The sequence below is a fragment of the Mercenaria mercenaria genome, chromosome 11 (assembly GCF_021730395.1).
Source record: "Mercenaria mercenaria strain notata chromosome 11, MADL_Memer_1, whole genome shotgun sequence".
Taxonomy (NCBI): domain Eukaryota; kingdom Metazoa; phylum Mollusca; class Bivalvia; order Venerida; family Veneridae; genus Mercenaria; species Mercenaria mercenaria.
In genome coordinates, this window is record NC_069371.1 from 43909415 (window position 1) to 43928389 (window position 18975).

General features: G+C 35.0%; 3 protein-coding genes across 3 annotated transcripts; all 3 read right to left on the minus strand.

Moving 5' to 3' along the window:
- Positions 1–662: 662 nt before the first annotated feature.
- LOC128546153 (uncharacterized) lies at positions 663–4160 on the minus strand. Its single transcript, XM_053517283.1, has 3 exons — positions 4014–4160; positions 2550–2757; positions 663–2213 (listed from the first exon to the last, which is right to left on the minus strand). The coding sequence occupies exons 1-3, from the start codon at positions 4097–4099 to the stop codon at positions 885–887; spliced, it is 1623 nt and encodes a 540-aa protein (XP_053373258.1). The 5' UTR covers positions 4100–4160; the 3' UTR covers positions 663–884.
- Positions 4161–10566: 6406 nt separating this feature from the next.
- LOC123532103 (uncharacterized) lies at positions 10567–14918 on the minus strand. Its single transcript, XM_053517284.1, has 3 exons — positions 13668–14918; positions 12307–13322; positions 10567–11713 (listed from the first exon to the last, which is right to left on the minus strand). Exons 1-3 carry the CDS (start codon positions 13973–13975, stop codon positions 11313–11315), a joined length of 1725 nt encoding a protein of 574 aa, XP_053373259.1. The 5' UTR covers positions 13976–14918; the 3' UTR covers positions 10567–11312.
- Positions 14919–15068: 150 nt separating this feature from the next.
- LOC123531928 (uncharacterized) lies at positions 15069–17424 on the minus strand. Its single transcript, XM_045313232.2, has 2 exons — positions 17289–17424; positions 15069–16918 (listed from the first exon to the last, which is right to left on the minus strand). The coding sequence occupies exon 2, from the start codon at positions 16898–16900 to the stop codon at positions 15167–15169; it is 1734 nt and encodes a 577-aa protein (XP_045169167.2). The 5' UTR covers positions 16901–16918; positions 17289–17424; the 3' UTR covers positions 15069–15166.
- Between the last annotated feature and the right edge of the window lie 1551 nt (positions 17425–18975).

Consider the following 18975-nt stretch of genomic DNA (forward strand, 5'->3'; position numbering starts at 1 on the left):
TGTGTACACCAAACTTAATATAAAAATAACGCGAACGGGAAATTTAAATTGCTTTAATGAAATTTATTAATACTATTACAGAAATAATGTTTTCAGTCAATATGAGGTATTGCGAGCAAACATTGTATATCTCAAGCTTGCATGGAGACCAAATTTAAGTTGCATTTTGGGATGATTGCATCAATGTCAACACCATTGTCACTAACCGTGTTTACTAAATGATTGTATATCAAGAATTTAGCTATTAATGAGGTTCTTGTTATTGAAACGGAATAAGTTATTTAAATTATGGTAAAGACATCTTTATGACACACAAATTGAGCGTTTAACTTTCATTTTAGTTTGATCGATCATTTCACTTGTTTCATCTGAATCCCATTTTAGAAATAGAATGTGGAACATAGAAATAAGATAACATGGTGGAGGTTTTAAAACAGTCTTTTAAAAACATAAATAACCATCATGTCATTTTTATTAGTCTGTCATGAAGCGTCCTATTAAAATTGATAAAATATGTGATGTGATGTTATTGTACTTAAAGCACAATATTTAAGCTAATGGCTAATGTCACTGGCATGTTCATGGTTTAGTTATTAACTGTTGTCACTATGGCTTCTTGGCTAATTTGGCTGCTGTTTTCCTGTACAAAATTATGTAAAGAGTTTGTTGCTTTTTTTTTCTTTTCTTTTTTTTTTTTTTGGTTATTGAAGCAATCCTCAACAACACTTGTGCTTGTTTCAATATACACAATAATTTGGTATCTTAACAGCGTTTGATACAGGCAATATGGAGAAAAACAATCATTTGACTTGATGCCTTGCATAATAATAACACATAGAATCTTATTTAAAAGGCTCAAGCTTTCCAGCCTTTACGTGCTTCTCCTATATAGTTAACATTTGACCTATTTCTAATCCACTTAGCATTTTTTCTCTTCCACTCGCATGCGCAGCTATGCGTGATGGTATTCTTTGTGTTCCGCCAGCCGGGAGAAGTGTTGCTAATGCTTGACCCATCCTTTTACCCCATTCAATGTAAGTATGATTTTTGAATGGGTGAACATGCACCCAGACATTTTTGTCTAACGTGTAGTGTTCAAAATCTGTGATGATACTTGCAGTCTCAAGAGTAGCTTGTAACATATACCATGGTGCTGCTATCGGGAGTTCGCCTCCTCCTGCGTCTAAGTAGATCTTTTGTTCGGGGCGATTATTATGAAACAAAGGGTTTTTAAGCGTCTTGTTAATGAAATGGAAATCAACTTCGAAATAAGATGAATTGTTTATTGGCCACCAGAATGAGGACGACTGACAGGCAGCGAAGGAAAACACATTTGGGCGTGTCCAAACGGCGTAGCAAGACATGAGTCCTCCGAGCGAATATCCCATTATGCCTACGTTTTCAGTTTGCAATCGCGTTAAAGCGAGCTTGTTGGCAAATGGGAGAGCTTCTTTCACTAAGAAATCTAACATGTTGTCAGCTAGTCCACCGATTTTGACTTTCCTTCCACAGAAATCCAAAAGATATGGGAAAAAGTCATTGGGGAATGTTGCATTTTCCGGTACACAACCATCACAGTTATCTTCAAACGTGCCATTTATACAAAACAAAAATGGACTAACAATTGGTGCAAGCAGATCAAACCTTTCTTTTCCATCATTTCTGTAATCACCAAACCCTATTATTGCATATTCTTCTGACACTGCATGCGGATAAATTGGACCTTCCAGATTTTTCTTGAAGTATTTAGCAAAATGTAGATTGAGATCCAGAACAAATACCACAGGATAAGTTTTATATGTATTTTCATTAAAACTGGGAGGTGTATACATCGTTACATTTCTCTCTTTGCCGATGTATGTAGAATTTATCAAAAAACTACTAATAACACCCGTTTTCTGATAAAACCACGGGTATGAAATAAAGACAGGTTTCTCCACAAAGTACAGCGATGTTTTAGATATTGGAAGATTAATGGAGAAGTTAGCACCCACCATATCGTCGCAGTCATCCGCCAGTGCACGGTACTGAAGTTTATTGCCAGGAAGAAAGACGGGTTTTGAACGTGTTTGGCATTGATATTTGGTTACAACTGATTTATATGTGATGTTTATCCCCCATGTATCATTACTAATCTTTGAGAGACGTTTACCCTTGTTCCAATTTAGACAGAGCCCATTGCCTCGAATGTATAATGTTGTTCGTCCATGGCTCTGTAATAGATAATTGATACTATGATCATACCTCAGAATTAACACTAAATATTCAAATGTATAGTTTCCAAAGGTCAACGGGGATTTTTTTCGGATGCAAACTTTCAAGAGTGCCAATGATTTGATGGAGCGACTAAGAAAGCATTTTATGTGTGACATTCTGTGTTGTTTTCCAGAAATATATAAATATTATTGATAATTAAATAAATATTATAGGATGAACCAAAGTATTTAGAAAACATTTGTCTCGCTTTTTGACGATTGTAAAATAATTACTGACTGAGGTGTTTTAATGTTACTGTTTTATTTTTTCAAAATCTATGAAAACAATCATACCTGTAAAACAGACTCCGGATATTTCACCACGATTGTGAATGTCAGATTCTCTCTTTGAGCATCGTTGACTTTTCCGTGACACATTTTTTTGTAACACATCCCCACTTTTCCGTCAGGTAGTGTACATTCCGTGTAATCTACACAGGCATCTACCAGATTTAAAACCGACAAACACACAATGAAAACAAAGTGGTACATGTCTAAGAATCTGTAAGAAGAAGCGATAATTATAGGTTATTAGCTTTGTATCGGGACTTCAGTGGAAATATTGCGCGACTTTAGGAGCGCAATATTCTTCCGCTGAAGAACGAGTGCATATTTCCCGATGCAAAGATAATAACTTTTTTATTACATACGCATCTACACGTATAAATATTATGTAAATATCATAAATATGTTCAATAGCCTGAATAGGACTGACAATACTGAACTAAATAGAAAAAAATAGTGCATCAATACACTGAATTACGTCACGCACCCGATATGAAATTCAGGCGTCAGTGTATGGAAAAATATTGACGTTTCCGCTACCAGTGTAACTTAACGGGGAATAGAATAGTGTATGTAATAAGGAGTAATAAGTATCAATAGAAATCAAAGCAGATAGAAATCTTATTCCATTGGTATTGAAAAACTAACGTAAATGCATGACGTAAATTGTTTTCCTTCAAATTACATATTTACGCAATACTAACTGCACAACTTCCATGTAATTTTTTTTACGAAGTAAGTATACATGTTAATAAAAGCCATGACACAGATAATAAAATACTTTAAGGGCAACACACTCATGAACTTTTATGGTTATATTTACTTCGCATCTATACAATATGAGCAAGGCAGGATTTCTGCTTGAAGCCGAGGTGCATTTCTGTGCATTTTTTAGATGGATGTACTCGTATGATAGATAAATTTTCTATCCCTGATGCCTATTAGGTGAATTGCCGAGACATGAACACGTGCCTGAATAAAGTCACCAACTTACGGCAAACCAGATGGAGGGCTTCTTCACTTGGAACATGTCTGAGCACTAATTGGGGGAGAGGTGGGGGGGGGGGGGAGGTAGTGTAACCCTGAGATGTTATTCTAGACCAGCGACCAGAAAGATCCGGCGACAGACCAAAAGCAACATACCAGCCGTCCGAAATTTACCATCGTACAATAAATATTTGTTTGTTAATCGACATTAAAAGATGATTTCTTTGAGAAAAAAAACCCCAACAAACTAAGAATAATTCTCAGCAAAGAATTATCATTGTCATTTGCTTATATGCATGTATTTGTTACTATTCTACTTGTTTACATAAAAGCTTAACAGTAGATCTACTGATTCATTAGCATCACAGACGCTTAACTACTTTAATGAAAATAAATTACTGGTTAACAGGAATACTCGATTAATATATATATTTATTCAAGTTATTCCTTTTCCAGTGACGAATTTTAATAAAACCAATTATTTACCTTAATATTTTCATCAAAGTGTCAACGTTCTGCTTTAAAGAATGTTTGCAGTAATGTTTGCAGTAATATTCCATCCATAAAGTCATTTACGATTAATAAATTAAATTAATATCAATTAAGTATTTAACAATGCACGATCTACTGTAAAGACTATAGACATTTATTTTAAAGACTATATTGACAATCCATTTTCAAAATTAAGTAATTACAGGCTATGTTTATTAAAACTAGCATAAACGTATTTTAGTGAAAGACTGTTAAAAAAGCATATATACCTGTCCACAACAAAGCCGATGGCAAATTGAGTGATATAATAAGACACAATGTTCACATTATTTATACGGAGGATATTATTAAAGATTTCTCATTTGTCATAATTTACATTTCATTACCTTGCCTTTTAAGGAACATTCGTGCTTAGATAATCTATTCTTCAGATTAATAAATATGCAGGTTAGGTCAGTATAATCAAATATGAGTTTATTCGTTATTTTAACACATATAATTTAGTGTATGAATGAATTCTACTGTCTGTAAAAATATATTCAACAACATTTTAATGAGTGAATTTCGTGTATGATTGAACTCCAAAATTTTAGTTTATATCACGTGTTATCACAATATTCATTCATCGTATGATAATCAATAAAAGGACTATTTGAAATTTGAGTTGCTTATACAGTTAAAATCTTATTTTAACCCTAACCCTGCTATATTTCTATAATGGACTGGTCCATCTTTCAATTTGGACAGTACCACTTACTATTCAAAGGGGTTTTCACTGAAAATTTACTGACTGAATAGCGAACAGTGCAGACCATGATCAGACTGCACGGATGTGCAGGCTGATCTTGGTCTGCACTGGTCGCAAAGGCAGAATCATCTGCCGCCAGCAGGCTAAGGGTTAAGTATCTATACCTCTTTATTTGGTTTGTCTCATTTCAATCCCTTTGTGCTACTTCTTCGTGTTATGTTTTATAAAGTTATCAGTTAGGCACACACTTCTTTCTATTTTTAGTGAAGGCTGATGGCCCGATGTAACCTACAGTTATATTATCAGGCACATACGTTTACCTTGGTAGAAACATTCGCCTTACGTTCGCCTGCTGTATGGCATGACTCGAACCCATAGAAGTGAGGAGCAAGGGAGCTTAGCCACGGTGGTCCCCGTTTCCAGTTCATGGAAAGCACTACAGTACCAAGCAGTAGCAAAACATAAATTGTTAATACTGTGAAAGGTAAACTATTGTTGATGCAATTAAAATACCATTTATGTACCTTTGTTTAGTATAATTACATACACAGTTGACAATGTAATGGGATATGATTATAATATGAACGAAAAAGATGGACATACATGTTTGCAACTCTCTTAAATGGGACTAATAAGTTATTCAGTATGACCTATTTATGTGTTAGAGTTATTGTCGACATTGTCCCTTCATTGAGTGATAGCCCCAAAACTATCATCGTACCTCTATACCTACTGAGTATTTGCAAATTCAGTATATGCTGAACCCGGAAACTATGATAAAAGCTAATACTTAATTATGGACAACGTTTTCACCAATCAACGAGCTTAAATTGCCATTTACATATTAAGTTGACAGTACTCAGAAATGTATTTGTGAAACTTCCCCTTTGATGAATGATGTTTATCGTTAAATAATTTCTGTGAAAGATAATGAAATAATACATTTTGTACGTTGAATAATAAACTATACACTGTAAATTATATTTATTTATAAGGATCTAGTATACCATAATGTTACAAATTTGAGAGACAATTTCGTGACTTTTATGGAACGGGCATAGGTCTGTTACTTATTTTAGAGTCGATTTCGTGACTTTAATGGGACGGGACAATGTCTGATTTTTGACCAATTTATTATTCATGGGTGGATCTTAGAGAGATATGGCACAGAAAATAATAAAATGTAAGCGCTTTTCGGACATAACATTGTTTCAATAGACCTTCTACATCTTTTTAAACATTAAATCATTCAATCACTCAAAAGTGAAAGTTTGATAATAAAGTACATGTGTATACAAGCAAATGTAGTGAAGTAAATACACAGGTCAATTTGATAATTTTGCATTTTCTGGACTTAGTGATTTTTGTCGTTAATATTTTGAAAATATCAAATCAATACAAATGAACTGATTATTTTCACTTTTTCATTCATTGGTATAGTAGTGTCGTTGTGATGCGAAACCAAGCAAGAAACAAAGAACATGTCTATAACTAACTAGTCCGCCGGTAAATACACACGCAAAATACTACTCCTGAAGCACTCAATGCGACTTCTTCCCAGCAGCGCATAATCAGGGTAGCTAACCAGTATATGAAAGATTAAAACACAACTTCATCGTGTCGTCCGTGTTCAAACACGTGTAAGCTTTACATTTGAATACATTCCTGTCGAAGACCATGACCACTGAAACATGGATCAGGATTTTCTCGTGACTGACAAAAAACACCATGAACAAGTTAAAATGCTAGAACTGATTTTCCATTTTTACACCATGATGAATCATCGTATCTTAAAATGTAAAATTGAAGTCTAGTCATATTATAAACATTAAAACATGAGGTTTTGTTTCTAAACTGTCTTAAAATGCCCAAAGCAGGAAAAATCATACCCGAGTCGGGATTCGAACCCGGGCCACCGCGGCAATAAAAACTTACATGCGTTCTTGACCAGTACACTACAGAGGAAGACGTACTTAAAGACCCACCAAAAACTTAGTGACACCCACGTGAACTTCAAGAAAACCATTCTGATAATACTGATAAAAAATGACAGGTGCACAATTTAGGCCATCCCCGAATTGATGTGTTCATCTGTAAACTTATCCAGTTAATCTCTTTTCAGTAAACAGTGTAGTTTTCAAAAACATAGATATAACTGCCTTACCCTGTAGGAAAAAAGTGTGGTCTAAACTTAACTTTGGGATCATGTAGTCTATTCAATTTAATGTGTAATAGAGTTCCGCTTAAGCCGGTGCTAGGGTCGTTGAACGCAAAAGGGTTGTCAATGATAGAAGTTAAGTGCATACTGTAACATCATACAAAAATATTTTCTGTGTTGAAACGTTTTAATGTAGAAAAATCATAATTATCAAACATGTTATCGTTTGAGTTATCATGCGGGATTTATAGTACTACTCCCGCACGATAGTTTAAACGACATCATTTTTATATTATAGTTTAATTGTTATGGTTCCCATGTATCGTTGAACCAAAACAGGCTGTCAATGACAGAAGTTAAGTGCATACTGTAATGTTATACAAAATTATTTTCTGTATTGAAACGTTTTAATGAAGAAAAACTATAATTACCAAAACTGTGATCGTTTGAGTCATCATGCAGGAGTTATATTTGTATAAGTTCACCAGCAAATATATCGAGTTACTTCAAATTTTATAAACATACGATTGTTTTGTAAAATATTTAATTTAGAAATAATAGCGCACTAATAAAACTATGTGAGCACGTGTCATACGTTCTACAATAAAGCATGCGAACATATTAAAGCAGTACTTGAACAAATCCATACACTTGAATCAGTTTTTTTTCTTCTTTTTATACATTTATCACAGAATCAGGGCCCAGTTGTTCGAAACTTTAACCGACTGTTAAACTAACCACTGTTTAATGATTCAAAACACTAGTCTTGATGGGAGAAACTAATGTGATGTTTTGATTTTATTGTAAAGATTTTTCAAAGTTCATAATTCTTATCTCAAACATTTGTTTTTATAAGTCTTCTAAAATGTCTAAAATAACCCTAAAAGTTAATCATCTGTAAGCTTAATCACATTTTAAAGTTTCGAACAACTGGGCCCTGATACTAGATATCAAAGACGATATTTAGCGGCTCCGACCGAATAAACCAAAGAAATTATTTACACTCACTGCACATTTATCTGTAACTGATCTAGGCCCGTATCTGTTTTCACATTTCTTTTTGCCGCGTTTTTCAAGTTTCAAATTGTACGTTTTCCCGGTCCATGTTATGTTGAAATGTCACTTTTCCCTGCCATGTTCCTCAGCTTTTCAGCGTCTGGTCGAACCATAGCTGAAGTCTCTATCGACATTCCAAAGTTTGCTCAGATCATGTAAATAATCTGTGATACATTTTGTTTTCCTGGACCATAAGGTCCATAAAAATCTCTGGTTAGAAGCTGCGTCAGCAATCAATAGCAAAGTGCTTCGTAGCCATCTTCCTATTTGTTCCATTTATCGTACTTCGTTTTCCGCATCCATTCTACTGATCCCTTAAATTCGCAATATTCTCAGCATTGTGGAGTTGTGAGCCATAATTACCGGCGTGAAGTAAACAGCAGAGCAGTAACAGAGGGAACATCAGTATTATTGCTTTAATGTTATAGCAGTAACACCAACAGTTGGAAGTTGCACAAGTAAATGCATTATGTGCTGTCGAAAAATGTCCAAAATCTATTTAATATGGGTCTTTTTTATATGTCAGGAAATAAGCTCTGTTACTGCTGTAATTCAGCATGGGGTGAGCTTGGGGATATATTGAATGATGTCGATATATTGCTGGTATTATTGTTACAAAAATAGTTGATGTTACAATGCCGACGGACGGATTATCTTGCTCGAATCCTTGCTATTGCTGTAATTCACAGCATTCTGGGTGGCTTGAGAATGTATTGAACTATGACAATATTTTGCAGGTATGTGTGTTTAAGAATAGTACATATTACAAAGCCGACGGATTTTCAGGATGCCGATGTCATACGTTATATAGTATGGAATTAGTTTAAGCTATTTATTCACTATGTGCAGGCGAAGAACGTTAAAATGTGTTGAAAATCGTACTTTTGAGCATTTTTCAGGTGTTCAAAAATGGAATTGAGTCTTTGCTACTGTTGTAATTCACAGCGTTCAGGAGGGTTTTTATGATGTATTATTTTATGATGTATTAAACCATTTGGATATAATGCTAATATGTCGAATAAATAGAACATATTACATTGCCAACGGGTTTGCAAGATTTCGGCGGAATACGTTAAAATAAGACCTAATTGCGAAAATTGAGCGTGTTTTTGTTGCCCAGTTTTGCCTGTCTTCTACACCGAAACTATGATATTAAGCCAAAGTTTGGTCACCTAAGGTAATCATCGGTGTCTTTATGAGAAACAATATGAAATCAGTTTTAGCAATTTATGCATTATGTGCCGAGGAAGAATGGTGAAATCTGTTTAAAGTCGATATCTTAGACATTTTGCAGATTTTCGAAAATGGGCCCGAATCCTTGTGAATGCAGTTAATCAGTGTTCGGGAGGGCTTTTAGATGCATTGAATCATGTGAAAGTATTGCCGGTATATAATATGACCAATCAAAAATACATAATAAATTTTCGTCGGATTTTCAAGATGCCAAGGCATGCACACAAAGAAGCCTTCTTGACGAAATTTGAACATATTTTGATGCCAAGATACTGTTGTATTCTAGACTGATAGAAATAATTTAGTATAGCCGTAGAACAGTGTATGAAATACATGACCAGGAACTGAAGTGAATAATTTTTCAATAAAAATGGGTATTAGGTTTCAAGAAAGGGCGCTTGAATTCTAGTTTAAAGCATTATATATGTAGGATCCGGACTTGAATATATATTCGCCTTTAAAAGTTTTCTATAAGAAGTATGAAAATCAATTTTTGATATTTCATACCACAGACTAAAAAACAAAGAAAAATATCAAACAGGGAATGCCACACACCAAAAACGCAGCCTCCCCAAAACGAAACCCCCAGCACGCAGACGCGCGCACCACACACACATACACACACACACGCACACACACGCACACACACCCAAAGGCAACACATAAGGACAAAACGAACAACACACACGCGCACAAAGCCAACAACGAACAAACAAAGGAACACAGTGGGGCACCGCCTTGGAACGGTCAGTGGCAAAAACACCACTGGGGAGCTTAAACCGGTTTATGGTGCACCTAACCTCACTCTTACCCCCACCATGTTCCAAAGACATGGGACAGTGTAAATAAAAGTAATCCCCTCCATGTGAATCTCTTACACACGTAATGGAAACAAGAAGGCATGGCATGTAAAACACAAAAATGCTCGTGTAAAAATATATAAAAAAACAAACCTTAAGAACCAAAAACGTATGTACTCAATGCCTTTTCAGAAGACAGAGCAACAAGAGAAACACCCTAAAGGGCCCGACGAAACAGGCCAGAAGACAAATATCAAAACAGTTCAGTCCAGTTCAGTTAAATCGACAGAAAATAATACAGAAACATCCTGTCCGCTAGACGAGAAACATGTACAGTTGGAACTCTGAAAACCGGACCCTATCCGAGCCCAGTCAGAAGTCCAGTTTTCAGTGGATTACAGTGTTCAGAGCATTTTCACAGGTATTTATGCGGTATATTCTGTTATGTATACATGTCCATTCTGATTTATTTTATCTGCCGTTTATATTTGATATCTTTTAGCTCGTGCTTTTAAAATGTTCATGGTACCTCTCTGTTATGTATTAAAACTGAATAACTAAACAAATCATTTTATATAAAAATCTCTTTTTTTAATGTCACTTAAAATGATACTTTAATAATTAACAACATGCACACCTTAAACATACAGATAAATTTCTTTCAGCCCTGCTATGGTAACATTTGTTATGGATAATTGGTAAACAAAAATATCCGTGTGAGATCAAAGTGACTATATACAAAAGCTTGACACTCATCGCCGATATTCAGAGGATTCTTTGTGTCCGGTTTTTAGAATTCATAGTTTTATGTATTATAGCAGTAATTTTGAACAGCGAACATTCTAACGCCGCGTGCAAAGAACGGTTTTCATAGGCAACGATATCGAAGAGGCTTCTAAAATATTAAATGTAGTTCGTTATAAGAGAGTCTTTCGCATTGGGGATGTCAGATGAGTTTATTTTCTGGCATAGGTAAAATCACCGGAAGCCCGAGATTTGTGTGAAAGAAACACCTGTCTTACATCGTCATCGTAACGAAATTACTTAAAACGAGCAGTCAGCTGAGATAAAGTCGCCATACGTCGCAGATGGCTGACAATTCAGTGAAGACACAAAATGCCCCTACAGACATTGTTAAAGGCATGGGCGAGTACTTAATAGACCGCTGACCTGTTCGCCAGCTGGATGACTTTCTCACATGAAGAATTCTACACCCCAAGCGGTGTTTAGAACCCACATCGATGAGGGTCAAGTGATTTCAATTAAGATATAGCTTCTTAAAACGTTTTGTTATGTATTTAAATATCAAAAACATGAATCGTATTCATACAGTTTGAGGCCATTAAGCATTTTGATGACATCACCATGTATTCAAGTGCCTGGGGATTTTTTATTCCATCCGATTCTGTTACTAATATGTCGTATGTTTTCATATCGCCGTGTACTCTGAGAACGTTGTTTGAGACATATCCGCATACAATGACGTCATCATTGACGTCAACGCAAATGCCACGTGGCTCTGCCAATTCCGGTGCCGTAAAGGTTGACAGCATCTTTCCCTCTGTATCGACCGCAATGACACCTTTATAATTATCAGCTATGCATATTTTTGATTCGTCAATATTGAAAGCAAGATGCATTGGTTGTGGCGAAAGTATTTTTCCATCTTGGGCTTTCTTAAATGCTCTCATCAGCTCTCCTGTAAACAGATTGATATTAATGTGACCATTCGCTTTATTCTGCATACAGTCTATACACTGCTTAGAACAATGCCCGAAAATCAATACCTGAGCCAGTAACTCGAGTAGATGTCGAGCTTCCTAGAATAATTACACCGCTCATTTGTACACATTACGTACATTTTTGCAAATATATAGTTTCACATATTAGTGTTTATCTATACAATTTTTAGATAAAGCTATATACAGCAATCTTACTAGTACCTCAAAGGCGGAACATTCCGGAGGTCATAACGCACGCCTGACTACGATTGTTCACATTCGCGGCATTGACAGAAACTGATGCAAAAAGTTTATTTTGTATTACTACAGTCGTCGTTAGGTGGCGGTTTTGGAGTTCAACATTTGTACGACTTTAAAAGTATACAACATAGATCCAAATAAATAAATGTAAAAGAAAATGAAAATAGAATTATAAATGTTGTTACTTGGATTACCAGCTAAATATAAACTACATTCGGCTTCCACGGACTTTAAACAGCCCATTCTACTTTTACCAGGTGGTAAATTCATAACCACAATTTCTTAATTGATTATTGAAGAATATAGTTACCCTTTATACTATAGATACGTATATGTCCAAGACCTTCTCCGGCGTATGATCCGCCACCACAAGCAACGTAGATTTCCTCTTTCTCTGCGCTGTATGCAAGTCCACGACAGTATTCACCCACATCAATTTCATTTGCCGTTTCTAGCACATCTCCGATGTTGTACAGGTTTATAACTTTATCCCGAACCATTGACACGGCAATTTGATTATCAGTGGTGTAGCATATGGCGAATGGTTCATATGTGTACTGTTTAGTAGTCCCATCTTTGTTGTCACCTATCAAGTCAAACGATTTGATTGCATTGAGAGCTTCATCAAAGAGCTTTATTTTCTTATTTTCAGCATCTAACATAAGAAATGTCCCAGAGCCGGTCTGAACAACGTCTTGGATATCGCATATTGCATCGTCTGATTCAGCATCCACTCGATAACTGGTCATCTTGGGTCGAGGTTCATTCTTTCTACCAGACTGTCTTTTGCATGTTCCAATACTGGTCAAAGCAGATATGTACTTCACGATTTGTTGATTGACGTTGAAATTGATCATTTGGACATTTCTTTTATCCTGTAACTCTTGACACACATGTTTCATATCTTTTAACAGTTTCCTTCCATTTACGATATTTAAACTAGATTCTATTTGTGGCTTGTCAGACTGTTCTTCCGAATCTCTAATTTGCTTACTAGCCATTCCTAATAAAACTATCGAATCGTCAGTCTGTTTTATATCTGATTCAATGATATCATCTTCTCGTATACATTCAGTATCAATTTCTTCGACAGCATTTTTTTCTAGGTCGTCAAATATTTCGTTTACTTTCTGACGAAAATCACGAACACATTGCAAAGATTCGGCTGTAGACTTTCTCAAGTTGGACTGGTCTTTTCTTCGACTTTCTTTTAGAGCTTTCAATCTGTCGATCATTAGCTGTAGATTTTTGAGGAGAACTTCTACTTCTGACTTTGGTTCATCTTCATCGCCGATTGAAAATAAGTCTTTTACATGTTCACATGAACTGAAATTGTCATTTTTAGTTTTATTAGTTATTATCTTTATGCCCGCTACATCACCATAGTAACTCAGTCTTTCATAAATTTTGATAATGCGATTTATCAAAAGTATTTAATTTGAAAACCAATCGGTGATGCAAAATTGACAGGTTTGTTTTGTTTACTTATATTTAAAAAAAAAATAAATAAGTATACCACTAAATAGTTCCGCTACACAAATACTTTGCGTTAAATAAACCTGAAAATTTTATTTTCATTGCACTTTTTAACTCGTTTTATTTCGCCTTCTTTTTACTTTTGTTCTGTTTAGAATCTGTCTTTAATAAATCGTACATTTTATTTTACTTTACCTGTGTTCGATCACCACGCACGCCCCGCAACATACTAAATCGTGGTCCGCACAATAGGAGTCCAGCTGATTATCTGGGTGCCTTGTACATTTATTTTCCACTTCCTTTGGAGGCGCTGAAAGCCACTCTGGCATCTCATCTCTGTTCAGAAATTTATGATGTTGCGAAACGCTCGAGAAATGTTTAATGTGCTGTCTTAAACATGATCTACAGAAATTTTCATTGCATTCAACACAGTATTTAACAGCGTCCACATTTTTATCTTCTCTTACACATGGAGTGCATAGAATTTTTGCTATACTAGACATACTTCTCAACTAAGCAAAGATTTGCATCTGAAGAAAAAGCTGTCACAAGTTTTTTTCTCACCGATTTGAAATCCTTTTAGTGGTAGATTTTAGTAACAGTGTTTTAAATTTCTATTGATTTTGTTAAATTTTGATTACCTTTTTCCTTTATTTTAAATTATTCTACCGCTTGACAGGCACCATTGTTTTGTGTTTCTTCATGTTACGCGTTGTCGTTTTAAAGGCGAAACCCGATATTGGCTTAAAGGGAGGAAAGAAGGTCATTTAAATTAATCGTAATATTCCGTACGCATATATGCTTTTAAAAATATTTTTGCTAAAGAGAAAAAACGTATACATGTGTTATTTTATCAACTAAGTCATACAAATAATGATAAACAGTTTAACAGAATATATTCACATGTGTTTTTTTTTCTTTCTTTTATTTTAGTTTTCTAGTAGTGCATTATTCTATTCGTATACCGATCAAAACTTCTAACGTCCTTCTTTTCTTTATCTCTTAGACTGCTAAATTTCTATAATGGACTGGTTCATCATTTAATTTGGACAATACCATTTACTATTCGAAGTGGTGTTTACTAAAAACAGACTGCATGGATGTTCAGGCAGATCTTGGTCTGCACTGGTCGGAAAGGCAAAATCACTTGCTGCCAGCAGACTAATGGTTAAAAACCATAATAATTATGTATCTAAGTTTTAACAAAGTCGAACTTTACGCTGATATCATTTAATTCTTTTTTTTTTAAAGGTGACAATAGTATACTTGATTTTTTTGCAACAAAAATCATTTATTAGTATACTAAATGGTAGATACTGATTTTTCTGCGATTTATGATCAAATATCAATCAACATTTTTATTGCTAAGATATGGCAGGATAAAGAAGTCATGTTTCTTTTGTCATGAGTTTTCTGTCTTATATCGTAGTTCATTCCTTTGTTATTGACAGACTTTCATGTGCATTTTTAGGGCGGTGGGGACTTTCTCAAAATTGGTTTGAGGTTGCACAATTCATTTAATTATGTTAAAAGCCTTTTCTCTATTTCATTGAAATTTGAAGATATGGTTTAAAACATATTGCTCTAAACATTGAAAAGATTTCATAAAAATATATTTTGTGATATGAAAGATATTGCAAAATGTATAGATATTGCGTTAAGTGTTTTCATAAGCTGTCCATTAATATTTTCTATTAAATTGTTACTATTTTGATTGATCTGGATTTGACTTTGTCTTTATTGTTTTCTTGTGTTACCAATAGAGTTCCGGTATTTGGGTCGACGCAAACTGCATGTAAACGGCCGTAGCATTGCAGTTCTCGCACTAAAATTCCATAGGTCGACATTATAAGAATTTTGCCTTTGATGTCTGCGATAAACAATTGGTTTAGGTCCACAGCTAAGCTATAGGGCTCTAACTCATCATGACTGTATTCCCATTTTGTCTTTCCCAGCTCATTCATGCAGCTTACTTTCCCTCCAACGAAGTCTGAAAGATATATCTTGCTTCCGCCGTCAGACATGGCAATTTGTGGAAAATGGGCTTCTATCTGAAGCCTTGAAATCAGAGACCCGTCAACACTGGAAACAATTCGTATCTCTCCGCGGCGACAGACAGCGAACTTGTTTTTGCTGAAAGCTATGCTATAGCTGCCACCTCTTCCGCTTACACCTACGTCTCGTTTATGACTGAGCGCACGATGAGATGCCGTGTATACGCTAATAAAATCCTTCTCTATAAAACTCACTACAACGCTATTTTCTGAAACTGCTGCAACGTCACATGGCTTGTAATGAAATACCAACTGGTCAAGAACCTCGCTCCGCCTGTTTATTAGCTGCACACACTTGTGCTTTGAATCGCAGACAACTACTCTTCCACTAGTAAGTGCTGCGACGCCACTAAGATAGCACGGGCCTTCATGGTCAGAGCTGAGAATTATTGGATCATCTCGAACACCTTCAAAGTCACCGTCAGCATTCGCAAATTCATCGCCATATTCATTTCGGTACGAAACGACTCCGTTAGATTTTTTATTGAACTGTGCATTGAATGGATGATACGGATTTGATACATGTATCCCATATTTGTTCTTTACTCTGTTGCCAGGATACCGTTGCACAAGACTCCTTGGAGAGTCATGTTGTGTGAAAGATAATGGTGTTATAGCGCCGTGATATGAGTTGGCTTGTGATCTATGTGTTAATGGCAGAGGTGATGAGTCGGTACTCTCGTCGTACTCGTCAAAAGGCATCTGCAATGAAACTTCACCGAAGTCTTGGACATTTTCAGTAAAATCCAAAATAGAATTTGAGATCCTAAACTGCAGTGTCTTTGTTGGCAGTTTCTCTTGCTGGGCTATGACTTCTGATTTCTTATTCTGGAATGCAGTTTTCTCTGCAACCACCCCTGATATAAGAGCTGTGTCACCGCCTGTCTTTAAACAGACCTTGAGATTATCTTTCATCTTTTGAAGATCGGATTCTATATGCTGTATGTCCAGCTGATCCTTCGAAAAAGCTCTTTCACTCTTTTCTACGATCTGCTTTAGTTTGTTCGTAAGTTTTTGCTCTATCAAATCCAAATGTCTGTTTAACTTATCCCTTACTTTTCTTATCTGGCCTCTTATATTCTTTTCAGAGGAATGTATCTTTTCCATAAACTTTGTTCTGTCCCGCTTCAGTGTCTTTGTAGTTTCAACCATCAGTGATATTTCGTCTTGAAGAACCTTTCCAACGGACTTCATCCTCTCAACCCCTTCTGATATTGGCATAAAGTCACTCAACAGATCATGCTGTTCCATAGCACATTTTAAGCACATACATTTCTCAAACTTGTCGGAGAAAACAGTTATCGGCTCCCCATTGTGCCGGCGACACTGCTGTGGTTTGGTGGCTTGAGCCTTCTTCTGACTCGTTGTTGACATGGTTTTATTCTATGCAATCTATTGAAAAAGGAAAGATTGTTACTGACTAGTGTTCCTTTTGTTCTTTTTAAATTTTTGCAATGACACAGTGGGTGGGTATTGATTTGTGTGAATGTGTTACAAATTAGTGAATATAAAATTCCAAGACTGAAGTTTGAATGCAATATAAGATGTGCATTTAAAATAGTAAAGTTGGAAATGTATCTTTTAATGCAAATAATTTAATGCTTGGTAGATAAATAGGACATTTATTTGGAATACAAAATCCAGTTTAGCATTTATATATAAAATATAGTGAAATGTATTTGTATTGTATAATATTAACCTTAAGTAGTGGCTAAAAACTAACAGAAAACTAAAAAACTAAAAATATTTATTAATTCCTTACCTTTTGTGATTTTTGTATTTATTTATTTGGCTATATATCTGGTTACTTTTTTTTTATTTAAACCATTGTGATATTTTTTAACACTTGATTTCCAGTAGTTTTGCTCTCCAATGTAGCCTTCAGTTTAACCGTTTCAAAAATTAATGTGTGGTATGGCTTTACTAAATCAAAGAAATCATTTACCATGACCAAGTATAGCTTTTATTTATCTAAAGACTGTGAAATTGAAAACCGACATTTATTTTTAATTTGTTAAAAAGTTACTTTAAAACGCATTACACATGTTAATGCAGGGATGAGTGTTTTTACACTTGCGCTCCTCTGACAGGGCATTACATTGTAGTTTATTTATGTTACAGTAAACCATAAAGGCAGTATCAGATTCTGTCACCTAACCACTGTCAGACGTTGAATATTAGAAATTATACGATAAACGTAGTATAACAGGAGCTGTCAGAATTGACTATTTCGAATGCTTGATAGCGAAATAGGGCATATAAAAGGAAACAAGAGCTTGCACCGGAGTGATCAATACACCAAATACGGATGGTGATGTAGGGCTACAGTTTGAGTCAAATATATTTAGTGATAAAAGAGATAGAGTGGAAAAACATTAAAACATTAACGAGAATTCCCAAGTATAAAAAGGGGCATAATTCATGGATGGAATATTTCTGTTAGAGTAACGCACCTTGTGTTATATGATGTGTAAGATAATGTGGAACAATTAGTTTCACTTTGAATCAAATCCGTTTACTGCAGTAATAATTACAAAAATACCCTGAAAGTGCATCGGTCTTTTTAACCTGAAATTCTCCCTTAAACGGGAACATAACTCATGGAATATGGCTGGAAGTTCTTGTTGCCCTTGTGTCATATGATGTGGAACAACTATCTTAAATTTGAAGCAAATATGTCAAGTAGTAACAGAGATAAAGTGAAAGTGCATCAAAACTTTCACCAAGGTGCCGGCGCCGGTCAAATAGGATAACTTTCTGTAGGAGAGATCGTGTTTGTATACAAATCCGTTGTATTTTCTATTTTTAGAACTAATAAGACAGTGAGCAGAACGCCGAACGTCCATGTTTTTTGTAAACAGTGAAGTTTTTCTAACGGCCTAAACTTTCCTAAAACACAAATTATATCAATAATTTTTTATCAATGAAAAGGTTCTAAAACAAACAATTTATTAATTGCTTTTAATTATAATTCCGAAATAAAATGGATTAATTTTAATATGAACGCTTAACTTACAGTGTTTTTTCTAAACGTTTTGAACATCACTACGCCGCTATTAAAATGTATGTCATTTAAAACGGTTATTATTTTAATATGAAAATTGCAAGTACATTTGTATTTCAAAACTTTTTGAATTTTGAAAATCCATAAATGAACAAAAAAGTTATTTAAAATAAAAAAAAATTTCCGATCCCAGACACGAACGATGTAAAAACATTTGTTTTGCCCACCGCCAGATAAACAGATGTTAATGCGTGACGTCAAGACAAACTCTCCTATATATTTTAGATATATAGGTATAATCGAGCTAACAATAGTAGACAATGAAAGTGTTGCATAAAGCTGGGCAAAACAAAGTCCATATCTGCCATCTAGCCAATGTTAGACATTTTATCAAATTACCAAAAGGTAGTGTAGAACAGTAATGTACCTGTGTGTTCGGATCTAG

What these genes read in the sequence shown, in the direction of transcription:
- LOC128546153 (XM_053517283.1), bottom strand. Translation starts at nt 4,099, where the DNA reads ATGACTTTATGGATGGAATATTACTGCAAACATTACTGCAAACATTCT. An exon ending in ACTTTGATGAAAATATTAAG is followed by an intron (nt 2,758 to 4,013) that starts GTAAATAATTGG and finishes TTCTTCTTACAG; the next exon opens with ATTCTTAGACATGTACCACT. An exon ending in ATCCGGAGTCTGTTTTACAG is followed by an intron (nt 2,214 to 2,549) that starts GTATGATTGTTT and finishes TATCTATTACAG; the next exon opens with AGCCATGGACGAACAACATT.
- LOC123532103 (XM_053517284.1), bottom strand. Translation starts at nt 13,975, where the DNA reads ATGTCTAGTATAGCAAAAATTCTATGCACTCCATGTGTAAGAGAAGAT. An exon ending in TGCGTGGTGATCGAACACAG is followed by an intron (nt 13,323 to 13,667) that starts GTAAAGTAAAAT and finishes TGACAATTTCAG; the next exon opens with TTCATGTGAACATGTAAAAG. An exon ending in ACGTATCTATAGTATAAAGG is followed by an intron (nt 11,714 to 12,306) that starts GTAACTATATTC and finishes ATCTGTTTACAG; the next exon opens with GAGAGCTGATGAGAGCATTT.
- LOC123531928 (XM_045313232.2), bottom strand. Translation starts at nt 16,900, where the DNA reads ATGTCAACAACGAGTCAGAAGAAGGCTCAAGCCACCAAACCACAGCAG.